The 21761-nt window shown below is 40.6% G+C and overlaps 1 protein-coding gene across 3 annotated transcripts; it reads right to left on the reverse strand.

Annotated features, from left to right (window-relative positions):
- Nucleotides 1–2530: 2530 nt before the first annotated feature.
- NOAZFP (nucleolar atypical zinc finger) lies at nt 2531–21421 on the reverse strand. 3 transcript variants are annotated; one of them, XM_055405142.2, is made up of 10 exons: nt 21380–21421; nt 19269–19400; nt 17585–17604; nt 17414–17484; nt 15323–15402; nt 12256–12382; nt 11503–11607; nt 7886–7932; nt 4900–5017; nt 2531–3502 (listed from the first exon to the last, which is right to left on the reverse strand). In XM_055405142.2, exons 2-10 carry the CDS (start codon nt 19386–19388, stop codon nt 3231–3233), a joined length of 960 nt encoding a protein of 319 aa, XP_055261117.1. In that variant the 5' UTR covers nt 19389–19400; nt 21380–21421; the 3' UTR covers nt 2531–3230. The 3 variants fall into 3 exon arrangements, with proteins under 3 accessions (XP_055261117.1, XP_055261116.1, XP_055261115.1); XM_055405141.2 differs by having other exon boundaries at nt 21256–21398; XM_055405140.2 differs by having other exon boundaries at nt 2532–3502; nt 21233–21400.
- Nucleotides 21422–21761: the final 340 nt, after the last annotated feature.

A 21761-nucleotide genomic window follows, 5' to 3' on the forward strand; every position in this document is an offset into this window, starting at 1 on the left:
ATGCTGTGCCCCAGGAAGGACTGGATCCTGCCCAGGCAGCTCTGCAGCACAGTCCGACCCGGAAGCAGATTGACTGCTACTACCTCTGCTAGTCTCAGTGGCTTAGCTGGTGCAATGACCCAGACCATCATCCCCCAGGGATCTAGTCGCCATACCCTTCCCGGGCTGGGGTGCTTTGCCATGTCTATTTACAATTGCAAGTGAACCAAGGACCAAGGAATTTTGCTTTGAAAATTCAAGCAAATCCCCTAGGTTCCACCCAGATTCTTCTGTCCCCATCACACTGGGAGACTGACATATATACACTATTGATACTATGCATAAAATAGATAACTAATGAGAACAAACTGTATAGCACAGGGAACTCTACCCAATGATGTGGTGACCTTTGTTGTTTAGTCTCTAAGTTGTGTCCGACTCTTTGAGAACCCATGGATTGGGGTCATCAGATCCCCAGAGTCCCTGAGACAGGAAGCAAGATGTTCCCCAGTGAATCTGGGAAAGATGACAATTCCTGCTTCTGTGTTTGGTTCTCACGGTGTTTGTCCAGGGCTGCTGTAACAAATAACCACAAACTCGGTGGCTTAAAACAAAAGAAATGCATTCTCTCACAGAACAGGCAGCCAGAAGCCAGAAACCCAGGTGTTGGCAGTGTTCCTTCTGGAGGCCCTCAGCGTGAACCTGCTCCAAGTCTTTCTCTGAGCTTCCAGTGGTTGCCAGCAATTCTCAGCATTCCTTAGCTTGTGGCTCAATCTCTGCCTCTGTCTTCACACGGCCTTCTTCCTAGTGTGTCTGTGTGCGTTCTCTCCCACCTTGGTACTCGTTACCGAAACCGTGACCCCACTGACTTTCGGCAAATAGGTACTGCCACAAGTCACTGTTTCTGGGTCTGATCACCCACTGCCATCAGCAAGCTAAGTTTTCCAGCTGTTGCTCAGTCACTAAGTTGTGTTTGCCTCTGCAACCCCATAGACTGCAGCATGCCAGTCTTCCCTGTCCTTCACTATCTCCCACGCCCAAACTCGTGTCCATTGAGCCAGCGATGCCATCCAACAATCTCGTTCTGTCACCCCTTCTCTTCCTGCCCTCAATCTTTCCCAGCATCAGGGTCTTTTCTATCAGTTGGCTCTTCACATCAGGTGGGCAAAGTATTAGAGCTTCAGCTTCAGCATCAGTTCTTCCAAAGAATATTCAGGATTGATTTCCTTTACCGTAGTTTGTTTCTATTGTTAGCTGTAGCCTCCCGAGTTGCCACTAAACTTTTTAGGGGCCCTTGTGCCCCTATCAGCCCATCTCTTTATGGCCTTTCTATGGAACATAATCATCCAAAGGTAACCTATCCATTCTGGCATATCATTTCCTCAGTCTTCTCATCCTTTCCACCAGTGGCCACTCAACTTTGTTCAGAATTGGCCATTGCTTTTTCCATGTTTCTAGAAGCCACCCTAATAGTGAGTTCACATCTCCTGGGATCCTAACCAGGATGTCAAATCCTATTAAGATAGATTATTTTTCAACCCAAAGACCCAATGTGGGTGCTATTATCAAGTTCCCCCCTTCCTAGTCAATACCTTCAGCTTCCAGTCCCAAGCATTCTCCTCCTGTTTCACCCAATATATACAGGCCAATTCTTGCAGCTCCGTTGGGGTATGGTCTGTCTCCTGTCTCATCAGGCCCAGCCTCTCGCTGGCTGAGTTTTGCTTAACCCTAATGACAGCTGCTCACCCCTCGTTCTGGTCTTGTGGCATGGACACAGAGCAAGTCCTGAAGCGGGGACAGGTTGCCTAGGGAGAGACCTGTGCATTACCACCCAACTGGGGAGTGGGTTAGGGCTGCCTGCCCTTAACAGAGAAGTGGGCTGTGACTAAAGCTCACAAAGCTCAGGAATCTAGTGAGGGCAAACCTTCAGCAGCATTCACTCAGATGTCGCCATTTCACTTGTCAGAGTCCTCAATTTTCCCAGTCCTTTGACCTCTGCAAAATAGACCTGCCTTGATTGACAGCCGTCTTTTGAAGTTTATCCATTCAGACTACTAGGTCCTGGTTTGGTCTTCAGTGTTCTCAGCCTTCCTGCTACAAGAGATGGACGCTTTTCTGAATGCATCCAGAGGATCTCTGGCTTGCCACGCCTGGTTAGAAAACCAGGAGAGTGCCTCTTATTGCCCTCAGCTGTTCATGACATTTCTATGGAGTAACAATGGCTTAGTAATAGCCATCTGACCATTATCCTGAAGGCTACAATTTTCTCCATGTTCTCAAATGCCAGCCAGTCCAATACTGCATTCCTTTCTGCCACACCATCCCCATGCAACATCAGTGCAAACTGCAACCACTGGAACTCGTGCCAGCAACCATTCTCCACCCACCACGAATGACAGGGTCCAGCTGAATCACTGTGGCCACCACACGCTATTCATTTCTGATACCTATCTCACATATTAGATAGAAAAATGACATAGTTTATATAAAAATTCTGGAACGCTTTCCAAAATAGGTTTAAAACAGTGTGAATAAGAAATTAAATGTCAGAAGTATATAAGTGATACTAGATTTATTCAAAGAGAAATCAAATTTCCTGGGTAAAACATCTGTGTGATAATACTGATTCTGTGTCTCTGAAAAACGGCTATCTGGTGACCTCTGTCCATACATTTAAGCATAAATAGCAGGGACTGTTCAGCACACACTGTGAAGAAAGAACTGAACGAGTCAATGGCTGGAACATACATACACTGACTTAAGATAACATGACTCTTTAATGAAAATTTAGCATTTACCATCTGATTTCTATCCTATGGACAAATAAACAAAAATACAATAATTCATTTTACCCATTACATGTTACAAAATCAGACAAAATGATTTCATAAGCAGTTTTTTTAATAAAAACAGCAATTTCATTTCAAATATATTATCATCCTATTCCTTTATCCTATATATGTAATTGGCAAACCTACTAGATTACAGAAATCAGTAAAAATCCAATCCATGATGCTTCAATTGCTTAGATCAATCATATTACATTTGAAATTCATTTTTCTTATGTTAGAAGCCTGATTATCAGTTCCTATTCAAATGCTAGGCCCTACTCCTTGTCCCAGTAAATGTGACTAGTCTCTGCACAAGGCTAAGTAACAATATGTATAACACTTTTGAACGTTCACACATGATTCATCAAGCACACACATCCCAGCTTCTAAGACAAGGTCATCAAAGGGCAAGCAGCTCTCCTAGTTCTCTTGTTCCTCATAGTGAGCATAGCCACTGGCATAGGTCCTTCCTAAATTCAAATTAGTAAACAAATCTGATGACTCAGCATCTGAATCTTTTCCGCCTTCATCTTCTTCCTCTTCGTCCTCCTCTGCTTCGTACTCATCTTCCTCATCATGGTAGCTAGCACCAGCATACTTATCAGATGCAAGGTTTTTCCAATAGGCATCATACCCAGAAGCTCCATCTCCCTCTTCACCTCCAGTTTGCCTGCCAAATTTCAGGGAGCGTGCTACAAAACATAGATATGTACATGGCGTTTGATTAAATTCTCCAAATCCTCTATAGCACATAAAATTATGTGAACCTGACTATCTGCTTCTTACTCTCAAATGCAAAAGTCAGTCACATTTTCCTTATTTACTCACTTAAAATTTAACTGGAAAGAAAGAAGACCTCAAGGCTTCCCTGGGGGCTCAGTGGTAAAGCATACACCTGCCAATACAGGAGACACGGGTTCGATCCCTGACCTGGGAAACTCCCACATGCCACGGAGCAACTAAGTGCATGCTCCACAAATATTGAGCCCATGTGCTGCAACCACTGAAACCCATACTCTGTAACCTATACTCTGCAAAAAGAAGCCTGCGTACCGCAACTACAGAGTAGTGCCCTCTTGCTGCAAGTAGAGAAGAACCTGCGCAGCAATAAATAAAACTTTAAAGAAAAAACAATCGGTTATATCCTACTCACAGTCTACATACACACCACATAAAACAAATGATAAACGTGACTGTCGTTCCATTAAATCTAGATAAAGTTGGAAAACAAAGTAAGAATAGCATTCTAAATACATATTAAATAAGGCACATTAAGATCTAAAAGGCCTTTGCTTCATTAAAAGTGTATTTTCAAATTATAGAACACTTGATTTCATGTCATTATATTCTCAAAAGAACTGTTTTGTAATTCAGATATCCTAGAAAATAAAGCCTGTCATTTCCTCTGCCTTACTAGCAAAACAAAGTTTAGTGCAAAAAATTATGTCTCACCTCACTGCGTAACTGTATCTTTGATTAAACAAAGTACGGTCAGAGTCATTTAGAATTATGGTTCTGTTCTGATATGTTTGGTAAAGAGTCAAATTCTCTTTAACAAAATTGTGAGCTGCATTATTGTAAGCATGTTATAGTAGTTGCATTCCTTCATGGAAAAATTACATTAAACCATAAAACAATTTCCTACAGTAGCAATGTATAACATAATAAGCACTGCTGCTCAAATATCAGACACCTAAGAATAGCTTCAAAATGAATTCCAACTTCCAAGTACTAAAGATTACCAGAATGTGAATATTAAGGATTTATTACTACACAATTATTTAACAAGGAAGCCCCCAAGCAAAAACAGACAAATCACTCTTTTTGGTCTTAAATTTCAGTATTCACTATTATACTGAAGCAAATGCCAAATATTGAAGTGAATGATGGTAAGTTTCTTATGTTAAATTGAAAAATTTTACCCAAAATTTCCCAAGGCTATAAAATTCCATTTGCTTAGGAGAACACGTTCATCTTCTCAAATATGAAGAAAAGGCAAAAACAAAAATGGAAAGAGGAAAAAAAGAAACAAATCTTGTCTATGCATTAAAGCAAAATCACTCCAGTGTTATTTTAAGAAAAGCCTTACTTGACATGCTAAGATCCTTAGTTTCCTGAGTTTCATGCCCACATTTAGGGCAGGGAGGCTGTTTTCCTTTCTCTTGCTTAAACACCTTGCTCCTTGTATGATCATCACAGAAACAAGCCTATAAAGGAGAAATAAAAATTAGGAAGTTAAATAAGTAATTAAAAAAATATATGAAGACATCACTCAATGTTTTTGTTGTTCAGCTGCTAAGTCATGTCTGACTAGTTGCAACCTTATGGCTGCAGTCACTCCAGGCTGCCCTGTCCTTCACTATCCCCTGGAGTTTGCTCAAATTCATGTCCACTAAGCTGGTGATGCCATCCAACCAGCTCATCCTCTGTCACCCCCTTCTCCTCTTGCCCTCAATCTTTGCCACCATGCAGGTCTTTTCCAATGGACTCGGCCCTTTGCATAAGGTGACCAAAGTTCTAGAGCTTTAGCTTCAGCATCAGTTCTTCCAATGAATAGCCAGGGTTGATTTCCTTTAGGATTGATTGATTTCCTTGCTCTCCATGAGATTCTTAAGAGTCTTCTCCGGAACTACAATTCAGTTCAGTTCAGTCACTCAGTCATGTCTGACTCTTTGTAACCCTATGGACTGCAGGATGCCAAGCTTTCCTGTCCATTACCAACTCCCAGAGCTTGCTCATACTCATGTCCATAAAGTCGGTGACAACGTCCAACCATCTCATCCTCTATTGTCCCCTTCTCTTCCTGCCTTCAATCTTTCCCAGCATCAGTCTTTACCAGTGAGTCAGTTCTTCACATCAGGTGGCCAGAGTTTCAGCTTCAGCACCAATCCTTCCAGTGAATATTCAGGACTGATTTCCTTTAAGATTGACTGGGGTTTGATCTCCTTGCAGTCCAAGGGACTCTCAAGAGTCTTCTCCAACATCTCAGTTCAAAAGCATCAATTCTTTGGTGCTCAGATTTCTTTACAGTCCAATTCTCACATCCATACATGACTACTGGAAAAATCATAGTTTTGACTAGATGGACCTTAGTTGGCAAAGTAATGTCTCTGCTTTTTAATATGCTGTCTAGGTTGGTCATAACTTTTCTTCCAAGGAGCAAGTGTCTTTTAATTTCATGGCTGCAATCAGCATCCGCAGTGATTTTGGAGCCCCAAAAAATAACGCCTGACACTGTTTCCGCTGTTTCCCCATCTATTTCCCATGAAGTGATGGGACCAGATGCCATGATCTTTGTTTTCTGAATGTTGAGCTTCAAGCCAACCTTTTCACTCTCCTCTTTCACTTTTATCAAGAGGCTTTTGAGTTCCTCTTCACATTCTGCCATAAGGGTGGTGTCATCTGCATATCTGAGGTCATTGATATTTTTCCTGGCAATCCTGATTCCAGCTTGTGCTTCATCTAGCCTGGCATTTCTCATGATGTACTCTACATATAAGTTAAACAAGCAGGGTGGCAATATACAGCCTTGACATACTCCTTTCCCAATTTGGAACCAGTCTGTTGCTCCACGTCCAGTTCTAACTGTTGCTTCTTGACCTGTATACAGATTTCTCAGGAGGCAGGTAAGGTGGTCTGGTATTCCCATCTCTTTAAGAATTTTCCACAGTTTGTTGTTATCCACACAGTCAAAGGCTTTGGCATAGTCAATAAAGCAGAAGTGGATGTTTTTCTGGAACTCTTTTTTTCTGGTACTCACGGCTACAGTCACCATGCATGGAGCCAAAAAACATAAAGTCTGGAACTCTCTTTTTCTGGAACAATTAGAAAGCATCAATTCTTCAGTGCTCAGCCTTCTTTCTGGTCCATCACTCAATATATCAAGGAAATTTAAAGATATACTTAGTTCAAGCAAAGATGAGTTTTGTTGGGACTGGTAACATTCTTGATTTCAGTTCCTTAAGGGAAAAGGTCTCTGCCAGAACTCTTCTGAACTATGACCTAAACACATGGCATAAAGTACACACAGGGTGTGACGTGCAGACACGTTTCTTCGTAAATGAGAATTCACAAAGACTCTGGTGACACAACGGTGAACAGCTCAGCTACCCACACAGAGCTTACGGTGCAACTGGGGACACATACAAGTGGAGATGCAGTTACAAGACACTGTGCACTGAAAGGCAAGGGCAGAGGAGGGGCGTCAAACCAGACCAGGGATTCAGGAAAGTCTTCCAGGAGACGTGATGGCTTAGCTGAGATCTAAGAATGGAGAATGGAGGGGGGGGGGCAGCAGGGCAAGCAAAAGTGAAGAGTGGCCTAAGGCAGAGGAAACAGCACAGACCAACTTGGAGAGGAGTCAGAAGAGATACGACTATGAGTATTAATAAGAACCAGAGAAATTACTGAGATGAAGTGAATCAGGGTGCATCTGTTCAGTGATCCTTGACAAATGGAAATGTTGGAGACAAGGTGTAAGGAAGCAGAACATTATGGAAATCTTCACTTTCCTCATACTCTACCAAGCAAATGCATTTTGACATAAATTAAAATATACTCCAGCATTTTGGTCAGAATGTTCTCCATAAATATAAGGTATGAAAACACTGAGCTAAGATTCAGGAGACCCACACACTAGTGTCAAGTCAACACATGCCAACTGGATGAGTTCTGAAATGTCTCTAAGCTGTCTCAACTTCATTCACAATCCCTACAATAAAAGAATTAAACTACATAATGTTTGCAGGCGTGTGTGCTAAATTGCTTCATTTGTGTCTGACTCTTTGTGACTCTATAGACTGTAGCCCACCAGGCTCCTCTGTCCACGGTATTCTCCAGGCAAGAATAAAGGAGTGGGGTGTCATGCCCTCCTCCAGGGGATCTTCTCAACCTAGGGATGGAACCTGCATCTCCTCCATGTCAGGAGGATTCTTTTACCACTGAGCCACCAGGCAAACCCACACATAATGCTTAAGGACCCCTATAGATTTATTACAACTAAAAATATTCTAAGGGCTGGTGGGAATATATGGGAATTAGAAACAAATCTAAAACTAAAAAATATAAAAGTATACCTTACAACGGAGACAGGAATGCTGACCAAGCCGATTGCATGAAACACCTGCGGGGGAAAGTACATAATATACAGATTCAAATTTGGAATGAAAACGTTGTTTTCCACAGAATGAAAACATTGTTTTATACTTGTACTATCTTATCTTAGATTAGCTATCTACATTTTTTTGTCTCATAACTTTGAGGAAACAAAAAAATTAGATGGAATTGCCAGCCGAGGGAAGGAAGCCAGCAATTGCACACACCTGCATTCTTTCACTATTACAACTCTAATTGTCCTCTAATCTCCTTTCTTTCCTCCAAAACTAGGAGATGGTGAGCGTCATTAGTGATATTTTAACACCTGAAATGGTAAAACATCTTCTTTACCCCATGACACTGGCTGGACTCTTAATGATATAATATTTCTATTTTTAAAAGAATAACACCTCCACTAATACGTATTATCTCCTGGTGGTGTAGGCTGTTGCCATTTTTTGCAAACTTCTGACATGAGAATAGAATACTTCAGGTGGAAAAGCGCGACTATGAAGAGAAAATAATGTTCAAGTGGGCAGGAAAACAGATGGAAAAATCCCAAAATATTTTACCTCTATTTTAGTCAGTAAGCCACATTAATTTTGGTCATTATCTACAATTAATGCAAAAAAATCTGCACAAGTGCAAATATTTTGGAATAGCCAAAATGTCTGGCATATATTGAGTATATCAAAATATGGAAGACAAAAATAATCGAGACATATAGGAACAAGAAAATAAACTAACCATTACCCTGATACAGTGTAAATATAAACTGTTAACTTTCAATTTACTCAGAGGTCTTGAAAAAAGAAAAGTAAACAAAAGGAATTTTATCTTTATAATTCAAATATTTGACCAGATATTTCTAAATTGGGGATTCTTTTACTTAAGTTTGCCTGGGTCATGGGCAGCTTTTTCAGTCTGGACCATGGAGTTATTTTTTTAAAAACTCAAGGATGATTTCTCAATTATGTGTATTACTATTGTTTCTGTCCAACCACCCTCTTTCTTCCACAGTAACACCATTAATTCAGATGGATTTGTATTACTTGTCCTAAGTGCTAACAGTAAAAGTGAAAATCAACTGAGTGCTCACCAAATGCTAGACATATATAAGCATACCAAACTACTCCAACAATAACTATATTGTTTCAGGCTGTGGAGGAAAAGCCTGAAACCGCAATCATCTCTACTTGAAGATATGCCCAGAGTTCTTAGGTTCAGTCTTCATTCAGTCAAAAAAAGGATTATTGATTAGTCGCTCAGTCCTGTCCAACTCTCTTGAGACCCCATGGACTGTAGCCCACCAGGCTCCCCTGTCCATGGAATTTCCCAGGCAATAATACCAGAGTGGGTTGCCATTTCCTTCTCTAGGGGATCTTCCCAGCCCAGGGATAGAACCTCTGTCTCCTGTTTGGCAGGTGGATTCTTTACCATTGAGCCACCAGGTAAGCCCATCAAAAACACTATAAATCCCTTTCAAATATAGAACCAGAACACACACTGAAAGTACAAAGTGCCTAACCCAATTTCCCTGTGCACCAAGCCTTTCTCATACACTCTTTTCCCATCCCCACCAGCTGAGCTTTGGACATGCCACAAAGACACAATTCTAAGAAATGGTTGTCTATCGCACCCTCACCTTTACCGCTTGGGAACTCAAACCATTCTGGTGGGATGTGGCCCTGCCAGTCTTCTGCTAATAACCTCAGCCCCCCACACAGGCACTCCAGTTCTCTGCCCTGTTAATTTTTCTAAGAAGTAAGATCTTGAATTTATATTTAAAAATGCATTTCTTCCAGATTCTAAAAAATATTGTGATTTTCCTCGTTTTAGACTGGGGAATGGTTTTCTTTTTAAACCTATTTCTATGTCTTCAGAGTATTTTAAAAGGAATCAGGTTTGGATACATCAAAGACTACTGATAATAAGCCACTTAAATTAGAGGCCCCCCAAGCCATTTTCATTATTTGAAAAAATAAAGGCAGAGTACACACATGTGTGGGGATTTTTTTTCCCTCAAGACATTCTTCCCACTGGTTATGCAAGTAAAATAAGTATTTTAAAGAATTCCCATGTTTTCCCATTCATAGTTGTAAGTTCAAATCCAAAAATGATGAGATGCGACTGGTAAGGGAGCAGAAACAAACTATCTTTGGGGTTTATGTGTATGATGAGGGCAGTATTCCAGAGCGAGTATTTCAAGCAGTGACTGGCAACTGGCAAAAGAATGACAAAGAAAAAATAAAGCAATGAAAACAAGAAGGAGGAAAAATTACACTAAGCCAAAGAAACCTGTGAATCTACAATGAGAATGACTTTAATGTGAGGTATCAAAGACATGGTAACAGATTTATAGTAAAATCCTTTCCACTATTCAGTATCTTTATTTTTCCTTTGTCTTTTACCAAATCACTAAAACTCCATCACTCAAAGTTGCCTGTCTTTGGGTTTAAATACTATAAAATACATAAAACTCCCAAGTTTCAAATAAAATATTTCAATTTTTATATTATACATGCTGCACAAGTCTAGGAACAGCTCAAAAATGCTAACTACTTTGACACATTCCTTTAATATTTTGAGATTTTCTTTATAAATACTGTGAGAATTACATATGTGTTTGGACATGTGTGTTAGACTGATGACTTATCAACTTTGTATTTATAGATGAGTGTAAGGATTAGCATTTTATAGCAGAACAAGAACCAAATTCATGAGAGTGAATCTGGAATTTCAGCCTTTCCTACAATGGGGTCCACTATTTACTAAGGGCTTTCTAAGAACCCTTAGAAGGGTACCATCCTGATGCTTCATATGGATTCTCCTCTCAGTTAACTCTTCGAAAAAATCAGCATCTTCCTTTTAAAACATAACAAAACTCAGGTTAAGAAAGATTTGGTAATTTGCCCCAAAACATATGGCCCATAAGTAGAAATCAAGTAATGTTTGAATCTAAAACTTGAGCTTTTGAGAAATTAACAGAGTAAAAATACAATGCAATCTTATCTGTAAAGATGATACCATGAACCCATCAGTACCACTGGTTCTCAAACTGGAATATACATGAGAATTATGGGTACAGGCTAAATACAGATGCCTGGCTTCCACCATAGACTTAAAATCTCCAAGGATGGGGCTTGGGCACCTCCATTTTCTAAAAACCTCCACGGGTGTTTCTAATGCAGACTCCTGTCTAAGAGTCACTGGAACCAAAAGCAGGAACAAACTAGGGGTTGAACCACTTATTTGGGGACTTCTGAAAATAGGGTGGGGGAGAGGGGCTAGTTACTATAATAAATTGGAAGTGAAAATGCCATTTAGTACTCAGGATCAGGAATGCTATGAGCCCTGCAATGCCTGATCAATCCCACAAAATGAAGAATTGACCCAACCAAAATGCCACTGGCACCACTGTTGGAAAACAATGGACTGTATGTGTTCTGAATTTTTTCTACAAACAGAAAATAGATACTGAATTAAATTACAGTCCATAAGAGGCCACATGAAAAACAGATTCCTTTTCCAGTAAGTTTAACACTTACACTATTAAGAATCTTAGGTATAAAGAACATGTAGTATATTAAAAACTTACATTTAAATGTTTCCGCTTCTAAAACCTGGCAGCTGGCTTGATGTTCAAACTGATCATCTTCACAGAGAAAGTTATGGCAAAAAGAACAACTGAAAATTCTGCCTCCTATTGGATTAAAGAACAAAACCCACAAATGTAAATATAATAAAAGTTTAATTCAAAAAATTCTCATCTATAAAACTGCTCAGAAAAGATGGCAAGTTATCTCAGATGTATACTAAAATAGCACAGCAATTTTTGTTCTGGAAAAAGCTACAAAGAAAACTAATCAACTGAACCAAAAAAGAGTGAACTCCCACTATATCCTGGCTCCCAATATTATACGCGAAATGCTAAGAGACACTTCGTCTCTGGTACGTGACTTCTGTCCCTCCCTGCCTCGGTAGACAATCCTAGCACCGCCTCTTAATGTTGGTATGCATAAATCCTTTTTCCAACTAAAGTTTACCTGGTCCCCAACCTTTCTGGCACCAGGGACAGGTTTTGGGATGTGGGCGGATGGTTTCAGGATGACTCAAGCACATTCCATTTACTGTGTGCTTTATTTCTAATCTCAAGCTCCTGATCTGACAGGAGGTACCAGTCTGTGGCTCGGAGGCTGGGGACCCCTGAACTAAACTGATAATGGAAACAGTGCCAACACTTAGGACTGAGAGTATCCTGCAAAAAGAAAAATCACACAAGAGCGTCTAGAATGTTTCAAGGTCATCCCTCACTTCCAGCAAAGCTCATCACTTGTGTGTAACCACTCACCGTGGTCCCACACACCCCGTTCACATTCCACGCACTCTGCATCGGTGAGCGGGCAGGCACAGGCATGCGTACTGAGACACTTCCTTCCATGACAGACCCAAGCCTCACAGAAGTCACATATTGCACCCTGCAACAGAAGAACACAAAAAATTAATCTCTGCCACCTGACTGGCCACAACCATTATGTAAGCAAAGGTTATCACCAAAATTATGTGCATTCAGCCACTTACCAACGTTTAGTGATAGAGTGGCTGCATTTAAAAATGTACTGCTTTCTCTAACCCAAAATTAAACAAGGTTCCCTGAAGATCCAACTTGTTCACCAATAGCTATTTACAATATACAAATCTAAGCTACAAATCCAAAGAAAAAGAAGGAGGGAAACTATACACGTACTCTAACATTAATCATTAAAATAAGTCAAAGAGTGGACAGTCGTCAAACTGAATTTTAAATTGAAGTCTAGAGCCAATAATTCAAACATCCCTGTCCTATAGCAATTCTGGTAACTAAACTTTTTCAAATATTAACATTTCTGACTTAAGAAAGATCCTTATCTGTGTAATTTATATAATAATCCTATAACTTTTCTAGAATAACAGAAAGAAAATGTTAAATTTATGCCAGCTTCCTTTTTCTTTTAAAGCAGCTTATGTTTTAAATCCCCAATGGCTCAGTGGATAGAGTCTCCCTACCAATGCAGGAGACACAGGAGATGCAGGTTTGATTTCTGCATTGGCAAGATCCCCTGGAGTAGGAAACGGCAACCCACTCCAGCATTCTTGCCTGAAACATCCCGAGGACAGAGGAGCCTGGCTAACTACAGTCCATGAGGTCGCAAAGTGTCAGACATGACTGAGTGACTGAACACACACACAGAGCACATATTGTAAATCATTAATATATTTCTTTGTAGACAAAAACTAAAGTAAAATACGCTACTAAATAACAAGGTAATAAGGACTGATGCTAAAGCTGAAACTCCAATACTTTGGCCATCTCATGTGACGAGTTGACTCACTGTAAAAGACTCTGATGCTGGGAGGGATTGGGGCAGGAGGAGAAGGGGACGACAGAGAATGAGATGGCTGGATGGCATCACCGACTCGATGGACATGAGTTTGAGTGAACTCCAGGAGTTGGTGATGGACAGGGAGGCCTGGCGTGCTGTGATTCATGGGGTCGCAAAGAGTCGGACACGACTGAGCGACTGAACTGAACTGAACTGAATAAGACTCCAATCCTCTGTCAAGAAAAGACTGTAAGACTATGCCTTTCAATGACATAATGACACCTACAGGACACTAAGAGCTACAAAGACTCTTCAGAAAATGGGACTGAATGGTGTTTCCTTTACAGGTGAGGAGAGACAAGGGCATGATGCAAGTTCCAGAGCTACATTAGAGAGGAGCTGTGATTTAAACCCAGGTCTTCTGAACCTCAATGTTCAGCGTCACATTCAATACTTTCAAGGCTCTGTAACAAAAGCGGTAAAGAGCAAATTGGAAGAATGTTTTGGACTTGTACAAGTAGATTACCAGTGTGGATAACAAACCCTAGAATGTTAACTCAGAAGAGAGATGACACCCTAACCTGGGTAATCCAGGGGAGTCTAAAGAGATAACTCACAAATAACAGGGAAGGGCATAAAAAGGCATCAAGGGATGATACACATATACCCCTAGACCTGAAGGAATACGGGCACAGGGAAGAAGAAGCTTCTAGAACCACAAGAGAGAGCCGTCTGGAGAGGACTACCTGTTCAGTAGAGGAGACCAGGACAGCGTGGCAGGGAGAAAGCTGGAAGAATAAACACCCAGGCCATATCCTCCCCTTGCCAGCCCCTCCATGAGCGGAAACCAAAACAAAGCCGTGAGTAAGAAAGCCACTGACCCGCTTCACAGACACAGGTCAGGCTCCCATGACAAATCAGGGTGGAGAAGAGTGAAAGGAGAGGGACTCTTAACTGGCAAACAGAAAATGGCCAGAAAATCACTGTTCTAGGACTCAGAGCTAACAATGCATGACTCTACTTAAATGTATTTTTTATATAAGAGATCATTCACACTCACACAATTCAGTGAATTAAAAAAGTAGTAATTTGATACATCTAGACATACCAAGGAAGATTACAACAGCTTCTGAATAAAGGCAACACTGAAAATCCTATACTTAAAGAAGAATTTTCACAAGATGATTATAATTCTGGCTCTTCTGCAAGACATGCACACATGAAAAATGTAAAGGTCTGCTTCATGATGAAAAATTATGTGTTCCTGGGAAATTATTATTTATATTCTACGTTAAATATTATATTCCTCATGGACTGACATTTGGAACTTAGCATAAATTAATACAATAGAATATGGTCAAAAGAGTCAAAAGGATAACATCTTTTAATGGAAAAAAGAGCAAAATGCATCCCAGGACACAACTGTTTCTATTGTTTAAAACAATGACCTTCCTTTGAAAATTCTACATGTCATGAAGGATAACTACATGCAATGAGGTACATTATGTCTATATGTAGCGAAGAGCAAAACTCTGTTAACTACGTACTCTTTTTTGAAATGTAAACCTTTAAAAAAACAATTCATCGTAGGTTGTTTTGGAACTTAGTTTGCTTATTCAACCAAAAGCCTGAATCTTAATTTAGCAGAACTTCCAATATAGAAAGGGCTTCCCTGGGGGCTCACAGTAAAGAATCTACCTGCAATGTGGGAATAATATATTGCTGACGTCTAATTAAGACACATTAAAAAGGCCCCACTGACAAAAGAACTGTTATTTGGGTCCATTTGAGATGAGTTTCCATTCCTTGTACATTACCCAGTAAGAAAGAGGGAAGCTGTCTGTACATTTCCCAATAAGAAAGAAGGAAGTAGTCAAAAACAAGTGGAGAATAAGTGAAAATCATGCAAAAATAAGCCAGGTAATCCAAATAACTCGACTACCTGAACCAAGGGACAAAGCAACACCATTTGGGGAAAAATAACTGCATATTGGTAAGAATGCCTTCTCCATCTCCTTGGAAATCTACTGATCTAAAAGATGACAAGAAGCTTACCACCATGGCAAGGCCAGTACTGTAGACACCAGCATGCTTTATGACACAGTCTGAAGACTTCATCATGCACTTTGTTTTCCCTAGCAAAGAAATGAATTTTCACTATTAGTCTTACAAAGTAGTTCATGTAAATATTCACTAATTCCTCTTTTTATCTAACCCAAGTTCCTATGGAAATAATTTGAAAATAGAGACTAGCACTGATTACTGCTTACATAACTGAAAAAAGAAAATGGATATAACTGAGATCTCAACAGAGTCAGATCTTTTCAGATTAGGAATTTATATACTACTTCATGTTTGTAGAAAAATCAGAAATTAAAGGTTATGCTTTCTTACCTAATGATCACTGCTGCTGCTACTTAAAACCTGAATTTTCAGATGAATTAACAGATTTCAAAGTGATATGCCCATTTTATAATTCACAATAAAGGCAGTCTGATTTGAAGGGACTGCTTCTTTCCATAGAACATCTCAAACCAAATATAAAATAATAACTATGCAAATTACCTAGTTCATTTTTTTATGTTTATCCATAGTTAAAAATATATAAACATAGCTCCCAGGTAAGCATTCTTCCAAAAGAATTGTCAAATAGTGCCCAAGTGAGCACAAAAACTCAAGAACACAGTGATAAAGCAAAAAATCACAATACAGCCACAAGAGCTCTGATCTAGAAGCAAATGAGCAATCTGAAACACCATCGGGAAATTCACTTATCACATGACATGAGAGGGTTAATGGTGACATCTCAGATACCACAAAGCGGAACACAGAAGGAACAGAAGACTCTCGATTTCCCATTACCCTGATTACCTAGGAAACCAAGCTAGACGAGAGGAAACGGGAAGAAAAAGAAACTGGAAATGAGAGGCAGCAGCGCCCCAACTGCTCCACGCCCAACACTAAGGGCAAGAACTAGTGAGCAGGAGACGCGTCCATGCGCAGCCCTGCACTGGAAACAGGCGATCGGCCTTGCGAGAGCGCATCTCCATCTTCTCCACAATCTATTCTATTTTTGCATTCTACATCCATTTGCCCTTTGTGAATAAAGACACAAAAACCAGCAGATGATGGTTTTATCCAGGCTAGTTTCTCTTTTCCATTAATTACAGACTTCAAAGACGTCTTTGGAAGCTGGAACTACACTGGAAATATTCAGGGGTGTGGCCCTAAGCCTTCCTAACTTTCTGCAATGTTATCATGCATAAACACATTTAAGTGTGCATATCTCGAAACTGTGTTTCACCTGAAACTATCATCCCATAATCAAAGGGGAACCTGTGTTTAAACAAAAGTTTTGGGGGTGGTTCTGGAGTGAATACAATTAATCAGGCTTCCTTACTGGAGGTCTTCAGAATCTTAAACATATACATATGTAACAGAATTCTCCCAGATGGGAGTGAGGGAAACACGCAGTATGTCTTAAATGTATGCAATGCCTGAAAAATAGCTATTAATATACCAAGTGTTCTGTGGAACACTATTTGGGAAACATCAAGCTTGTTGTTCTGTGAACTACTACATAGTTTTACTCTGAATAATCATTCACTCGCAATAAAAATTCATTAAATACATGGCTTACGATCTCTATTCCACTTACTTGGGAATACCTGTGAGGAAACTCAAGAATCATACACTGAGAACCAAATAAGGAAACAAGTGATCACAAAACCAGCACCAGCTAAATGCTCAATAAAATGACGTTCAAAGGTCTAACCAACATGCTGCAGGCAGGACCAGCAAGCGTCAAGCTAGGAAAGTAAACAGAAGATATCGACAAGACCAAGAGAGCATAAAGGAAAGTTCAGGGTCACCAATCTTACTAGTCTGAAATTTCATCTTTTCATGTTTAAAACAACATACATGGTGCTGAAACTGTATCTTAATTATCTTCCCAGCATGACATCAAAGACATAAAACCAAGACGTGACAGTTTTCTGGTAGGCCAAATAACATTTTATGTTATTCTATTAACAGTAAGCATAACATTCCTGTAAATGGTAACGATGAACCCACAGGTTCAAACTAAATAAATACCAAATAAGTTTTTAGTAAAAGAAAAGGCATGCATTGTTACCATATACTTACCACACTGTGCACAAATTGGTAACTTCTGTACAGAATTACAAAAGTAGCAAAATGCTCTATTCTTCTGCCGCCTTGTCATGTAAAAGAAAATTTTTAAATACAGTCAATATCAGATAAAAGGTCCATCTATATTTATTACATATAGATAGAAAAAAGAAAAACAAAGTTTACCTCTGACACTTGTCACATTCCTGTAAAATATAAAAACATAACATTAATCTTTCTACCAGGTGAAAACTGCAAAGTTACCTGCATTATAAAGAATATCCTACTTTTCATGTTAAAATGTAAGTGACACTTGCTCAAAAGCCCATGGATACCAGCATCTACACATACTTTAATAACAAAGGTATGCTACTGGGCATACCACACTAGAGAAAGACGTGGCATTTTCACTAAAGAGGCTAAAAACAGTAGTGGTCTGTTTCTTGAAATTTTTTTTTAAGGAATCAGAAAAATAATACAGAATGGTACAAGAAACAGTAGAGAACACAATATGTTGAAGCTCACAGAAAACCCAGAATTCTGAAAATGGTACTAAGAACTCCGCAATCTGGCCTCTAGTCACTTTTCAAACTTCGCTGGCCTGTTCTCTTCAGATTCAAGTCACTATTTGCCGGTTGTTCTCAAAATATGTCTTGTGTTCTTTCTTTTTCATGCCTGACTTATTCTAATACGTCTCCCTGAAAAGTCCCTCCTCACTCCTTTACTTGCTGCAAGCTGTGGTGATGATCCCACCTCCTCTATGAACTGAACCCCAGCCCCACATTCATCTTTTACCAACTTTTACTCCTAATAGACCTCAGTCCCAATTGTACCTTTTCTGCAGCACTTACCAAAGTCTAGCCCTCACTGCATTTATTTATGGATGAGTCATTTCTTCTTCTGTCTTCCTTCTCTTCTCTAGAAACGACCCTGGCACAGAGAAGGGAGTCCCCACTGTCCTATTTATACAATGTAACCTTGCTCCCCCTCACCCCCCAACCCAGCCATCAGTTCAGTTCAGTCGCTCAGTTGTGTCCGACTCTTTGCAACCCAGCCATAAATGTCGGTTAACCCAGGGATGGGCACCCACCCATGCCCAACCTATGAGAGCTCTTTCCCTCTCTTGGGACAATATGTGATGCAACATGCAAGCTATAGACCCAGTGGTTATGAATCCAAACAAAATAAAATAATCTGAGAAAATGGAACTAAATAAAAGAAAGGGACAGTTGTTCCAGGTTCCAGCTGTTCCTGCATCCCAGCTACATCCTTGTCCTTCCAACGACACAAGTTAGTCCACTATTCATTCAATCAACTCTATTTCTCCCTGAAGTTACTTAACTTGGATTTCTGTCATTTACAAACATTAGGAATACAGAAAACTGAGCCCTCAGCTTGTGGAGACAGAGACTGTGTCATTCTTCTGTGTGTCCTCCATAGCACAGAGCAGGCACACAATAAACACTGGAGGAATTAAGTCACAGTAAGCATTTCGTCAATGTTTGATGAAGCAAAAGTACACATAAAAAAGGAATGGGAAGAGAAAATTAGAGAGGCGCGCAAATCCGTTTTGGGACAACGTAGAGAAAACGTGGTCCGAGGAAGGGATGAGGTAATGACGACATGTGGGAAAAAGGCTCCAATTAATAGGATAAATTGAGGAAGGCGTACTAGGTCAGAGAGGCTGGAAAATGTCACACAGTTCTTAGTATGCATTCTTGATCAATACAATAGTAGCCAAGATAATATGACAGGTTTTATAAACAACAAAAGCAAAACTCAACTGCTATTCAGTGTTAATGAAAACAACAGACATGGCTTTAACACAGATTTACATAGTTTTTCAACTGAGAACCAAAAAACCCATTACCATTGACGCATTGCATGGATGTTTAGCTAAATCTATGGTGCTTCTTGATGCTCTTAGCTGTTTTTCCCGTTCCCGGCGGTTCTCTGCCTTCTTCCTTGCACCAGTCTTTTTTTTAGGCATTTTCCCTTCTTTCTACACAAGCAAGCAGAGAAGATTTAATTGCCTTGTTGCGTTTGCTATTTTAAAGAAACTAAGGAGCAGCAGAATGAAATGTTCTAATTCTCATTAAATTTTAAACTCAACTCTCCCATTTTGATGGTTAAGCACATTTTAAGCCTTTATGAAACATTATGCATACATTATTCCAAATAAAATAGATGACTTCAAAAAAAACAAAGCACTTATTTGTATTATCAAACAGTTCTAAAAAATGTAAACATCAAAAGATTTATCCTAACAGCCAAAATGGTTTTCTTTCCCACAGAGAAGTTTCTTTGATGTTAAACAGTATCCTTTAAAAATTACTCTGTACCAAGTAAACAAAATTATTAGGAATGTATTATTTACCCAGCTTATTTCACTTTTTAAGCTATATATTCAGATTACCTGATGCTGCCAAGACTTCATGTCTAATTTTTCCCACATAATACCTAGATAAAACATCCAATAGTCATGTCAAATGACATCAACTACAAAGCCAAACTATCCTTTCTGAAAAAACATTAAAGGCATCAGAATCAATCTGACTCCTTGAAAGCTGCCTTTCCTTACACTTTTACCTGCAGTGAGTATGTAATTTTAACTTCAAATTTAAGAGTACGTGCTTAGCACACATCAAAATAAGGACTTTAAAACTGGCTTTTACCAGGTAGTTGAAAGAACCACCACACTTAGAAAAAACAAGATTTTGACTTAATAACACATTTTCATTTGGCTTTTCATCCCATCTGAAGACCACAGGTTCCCTGAAAATTCCAGTTCTATCTTTTTTGACAAGCTTTGCCTCCCAGCCCTTTGGGCATAAATGAAGCACTTAATAAATGGAGAAATACACAAACGAGTCCACATGCTTGCTTTGAAATAGAAACTTGTGAAGTTCCTAGTATTCTTCAAACTACATATACTTTTTAAAAACCATCTTTTCTAAGAGTGGTTCTCAAAAATTATCTGGAAATCTATACAAGTACAGACTGAGCCTTCTAGGCTCTATGCAAGATCTACAAATCCGAAACTTCCAAGCATGGTCTCAAGTTTCACGGCGGACTGACACACAACCTCCATGAAGACAAAAATATTCTTATTCAAAGAAAGCGGAGTCGTGTCCACGACACAGGGAGAGAGTTCTAAGAAAGCACACTTCGACATCTATATTTCTCATCACAGTACCGCAAAAATCACACACCAGCTTGTGTCTGGAACACGACTAAAGTCACTCAAAGCTTTTCTACGTTCTGGGTTTCAACTCTGCTGGAATGCCCAATCAATAAACTGTGTGGTGGTTAGTTAAGCCTTAAAAGTATTGACAAACCAGGCCAAGAGGTTTAGTGGGTGGTGATGTGGAGTAACATCCAAGTCCACTAGGTCACCCTTCCAGTATTTAAAGCGACAAGACACACAGAGTGAAAAAACGTGTACTGCCCTCCCCAAAGGAGCTCCGGAAATAATCACGAGGTGTTCCTCGGGTGAAATTGTCTGTGCCCCCAGGGGTGATTCCTCATTTTCCCCCCTCCAGTTTGTTTTGTAAACTTAAACACTGAATTCTGTTCTCGGCTTTACACCCTTCTCCAGGAAGGTTCCCACTTCTTAGGACATGGCCCGCGTCGTGAAATGAAGAAGCAGGCCCGGGGCGCGGGCGCCGGGGTCACCGCGGCTTGGGAGGCAAGGCCTGCAGCGGGAGGGCCGGAGGCGCGGGGGGCGTCCAGGGGAGACCCGGCGGCGGTGCCGCGCGGCTGGGGAAACCGACGGCCGTCCCCGCCCGCGGGGCACCCTCCCCCGCGCGCGCGCTCCGGGCGGGCCTCGCTCACCCTCGCGGGGAGGCCGGACTCACTCCGGGCGCCGAGGAGCAGGGAGTGGCGTGAAGCCGGCCGCGGCGGCAGCAGCTGCAACGCGCGAACCACAACCCCAGGAGAAAATGCGACCGAGCCCGGAGAAACGCGGACACAAGCGCTTACAGATACTAGGCGCCGGACCGGACGTCCTCTGACGTCACAGCGTCCTTACGGCGACACGTCGATAGGGAGGGAGGGCCCGCCCCGCCCACTTCTGTTCGCCCCGCCCCGCCCCTGCCCCTCCCGCGGGGGGCGGGGCTCCCAATGCCGCTCAGAGAGCCTGGGAGACGAGGAAACAGGAGGGAACCCGAGGAGGAAAGTGGTTGGGAAGGGACCCATCAGTTTTATGTTTTCAGAAAAGGAGAACGCTAAAGGAAGAGAAAAATCTAAAAGGAAAAAGAAACTCACAACCTGATACTGGATCAGGTACAAACAGAAAATTCTTGCTCAATTCTTCTGGAAACGTTTTTGTCCCCGCGCAACCACTTTCCATGTTTGGGGCACA

This window comes from Moschus berezovskii, chromosome 19, assembly GCF_049115385.1.
Source record: "Moschus berezovskii isolate FMDL1 chromosome 19, NW_MosBer_1.0, whole genome shotgun sequence".
Lineage (NCBI taxonomy): Eukaryota > Metazoa > Chordata > Mammalia > Artiodactyla > Moschidae > Moschus > Moschus berezovskii.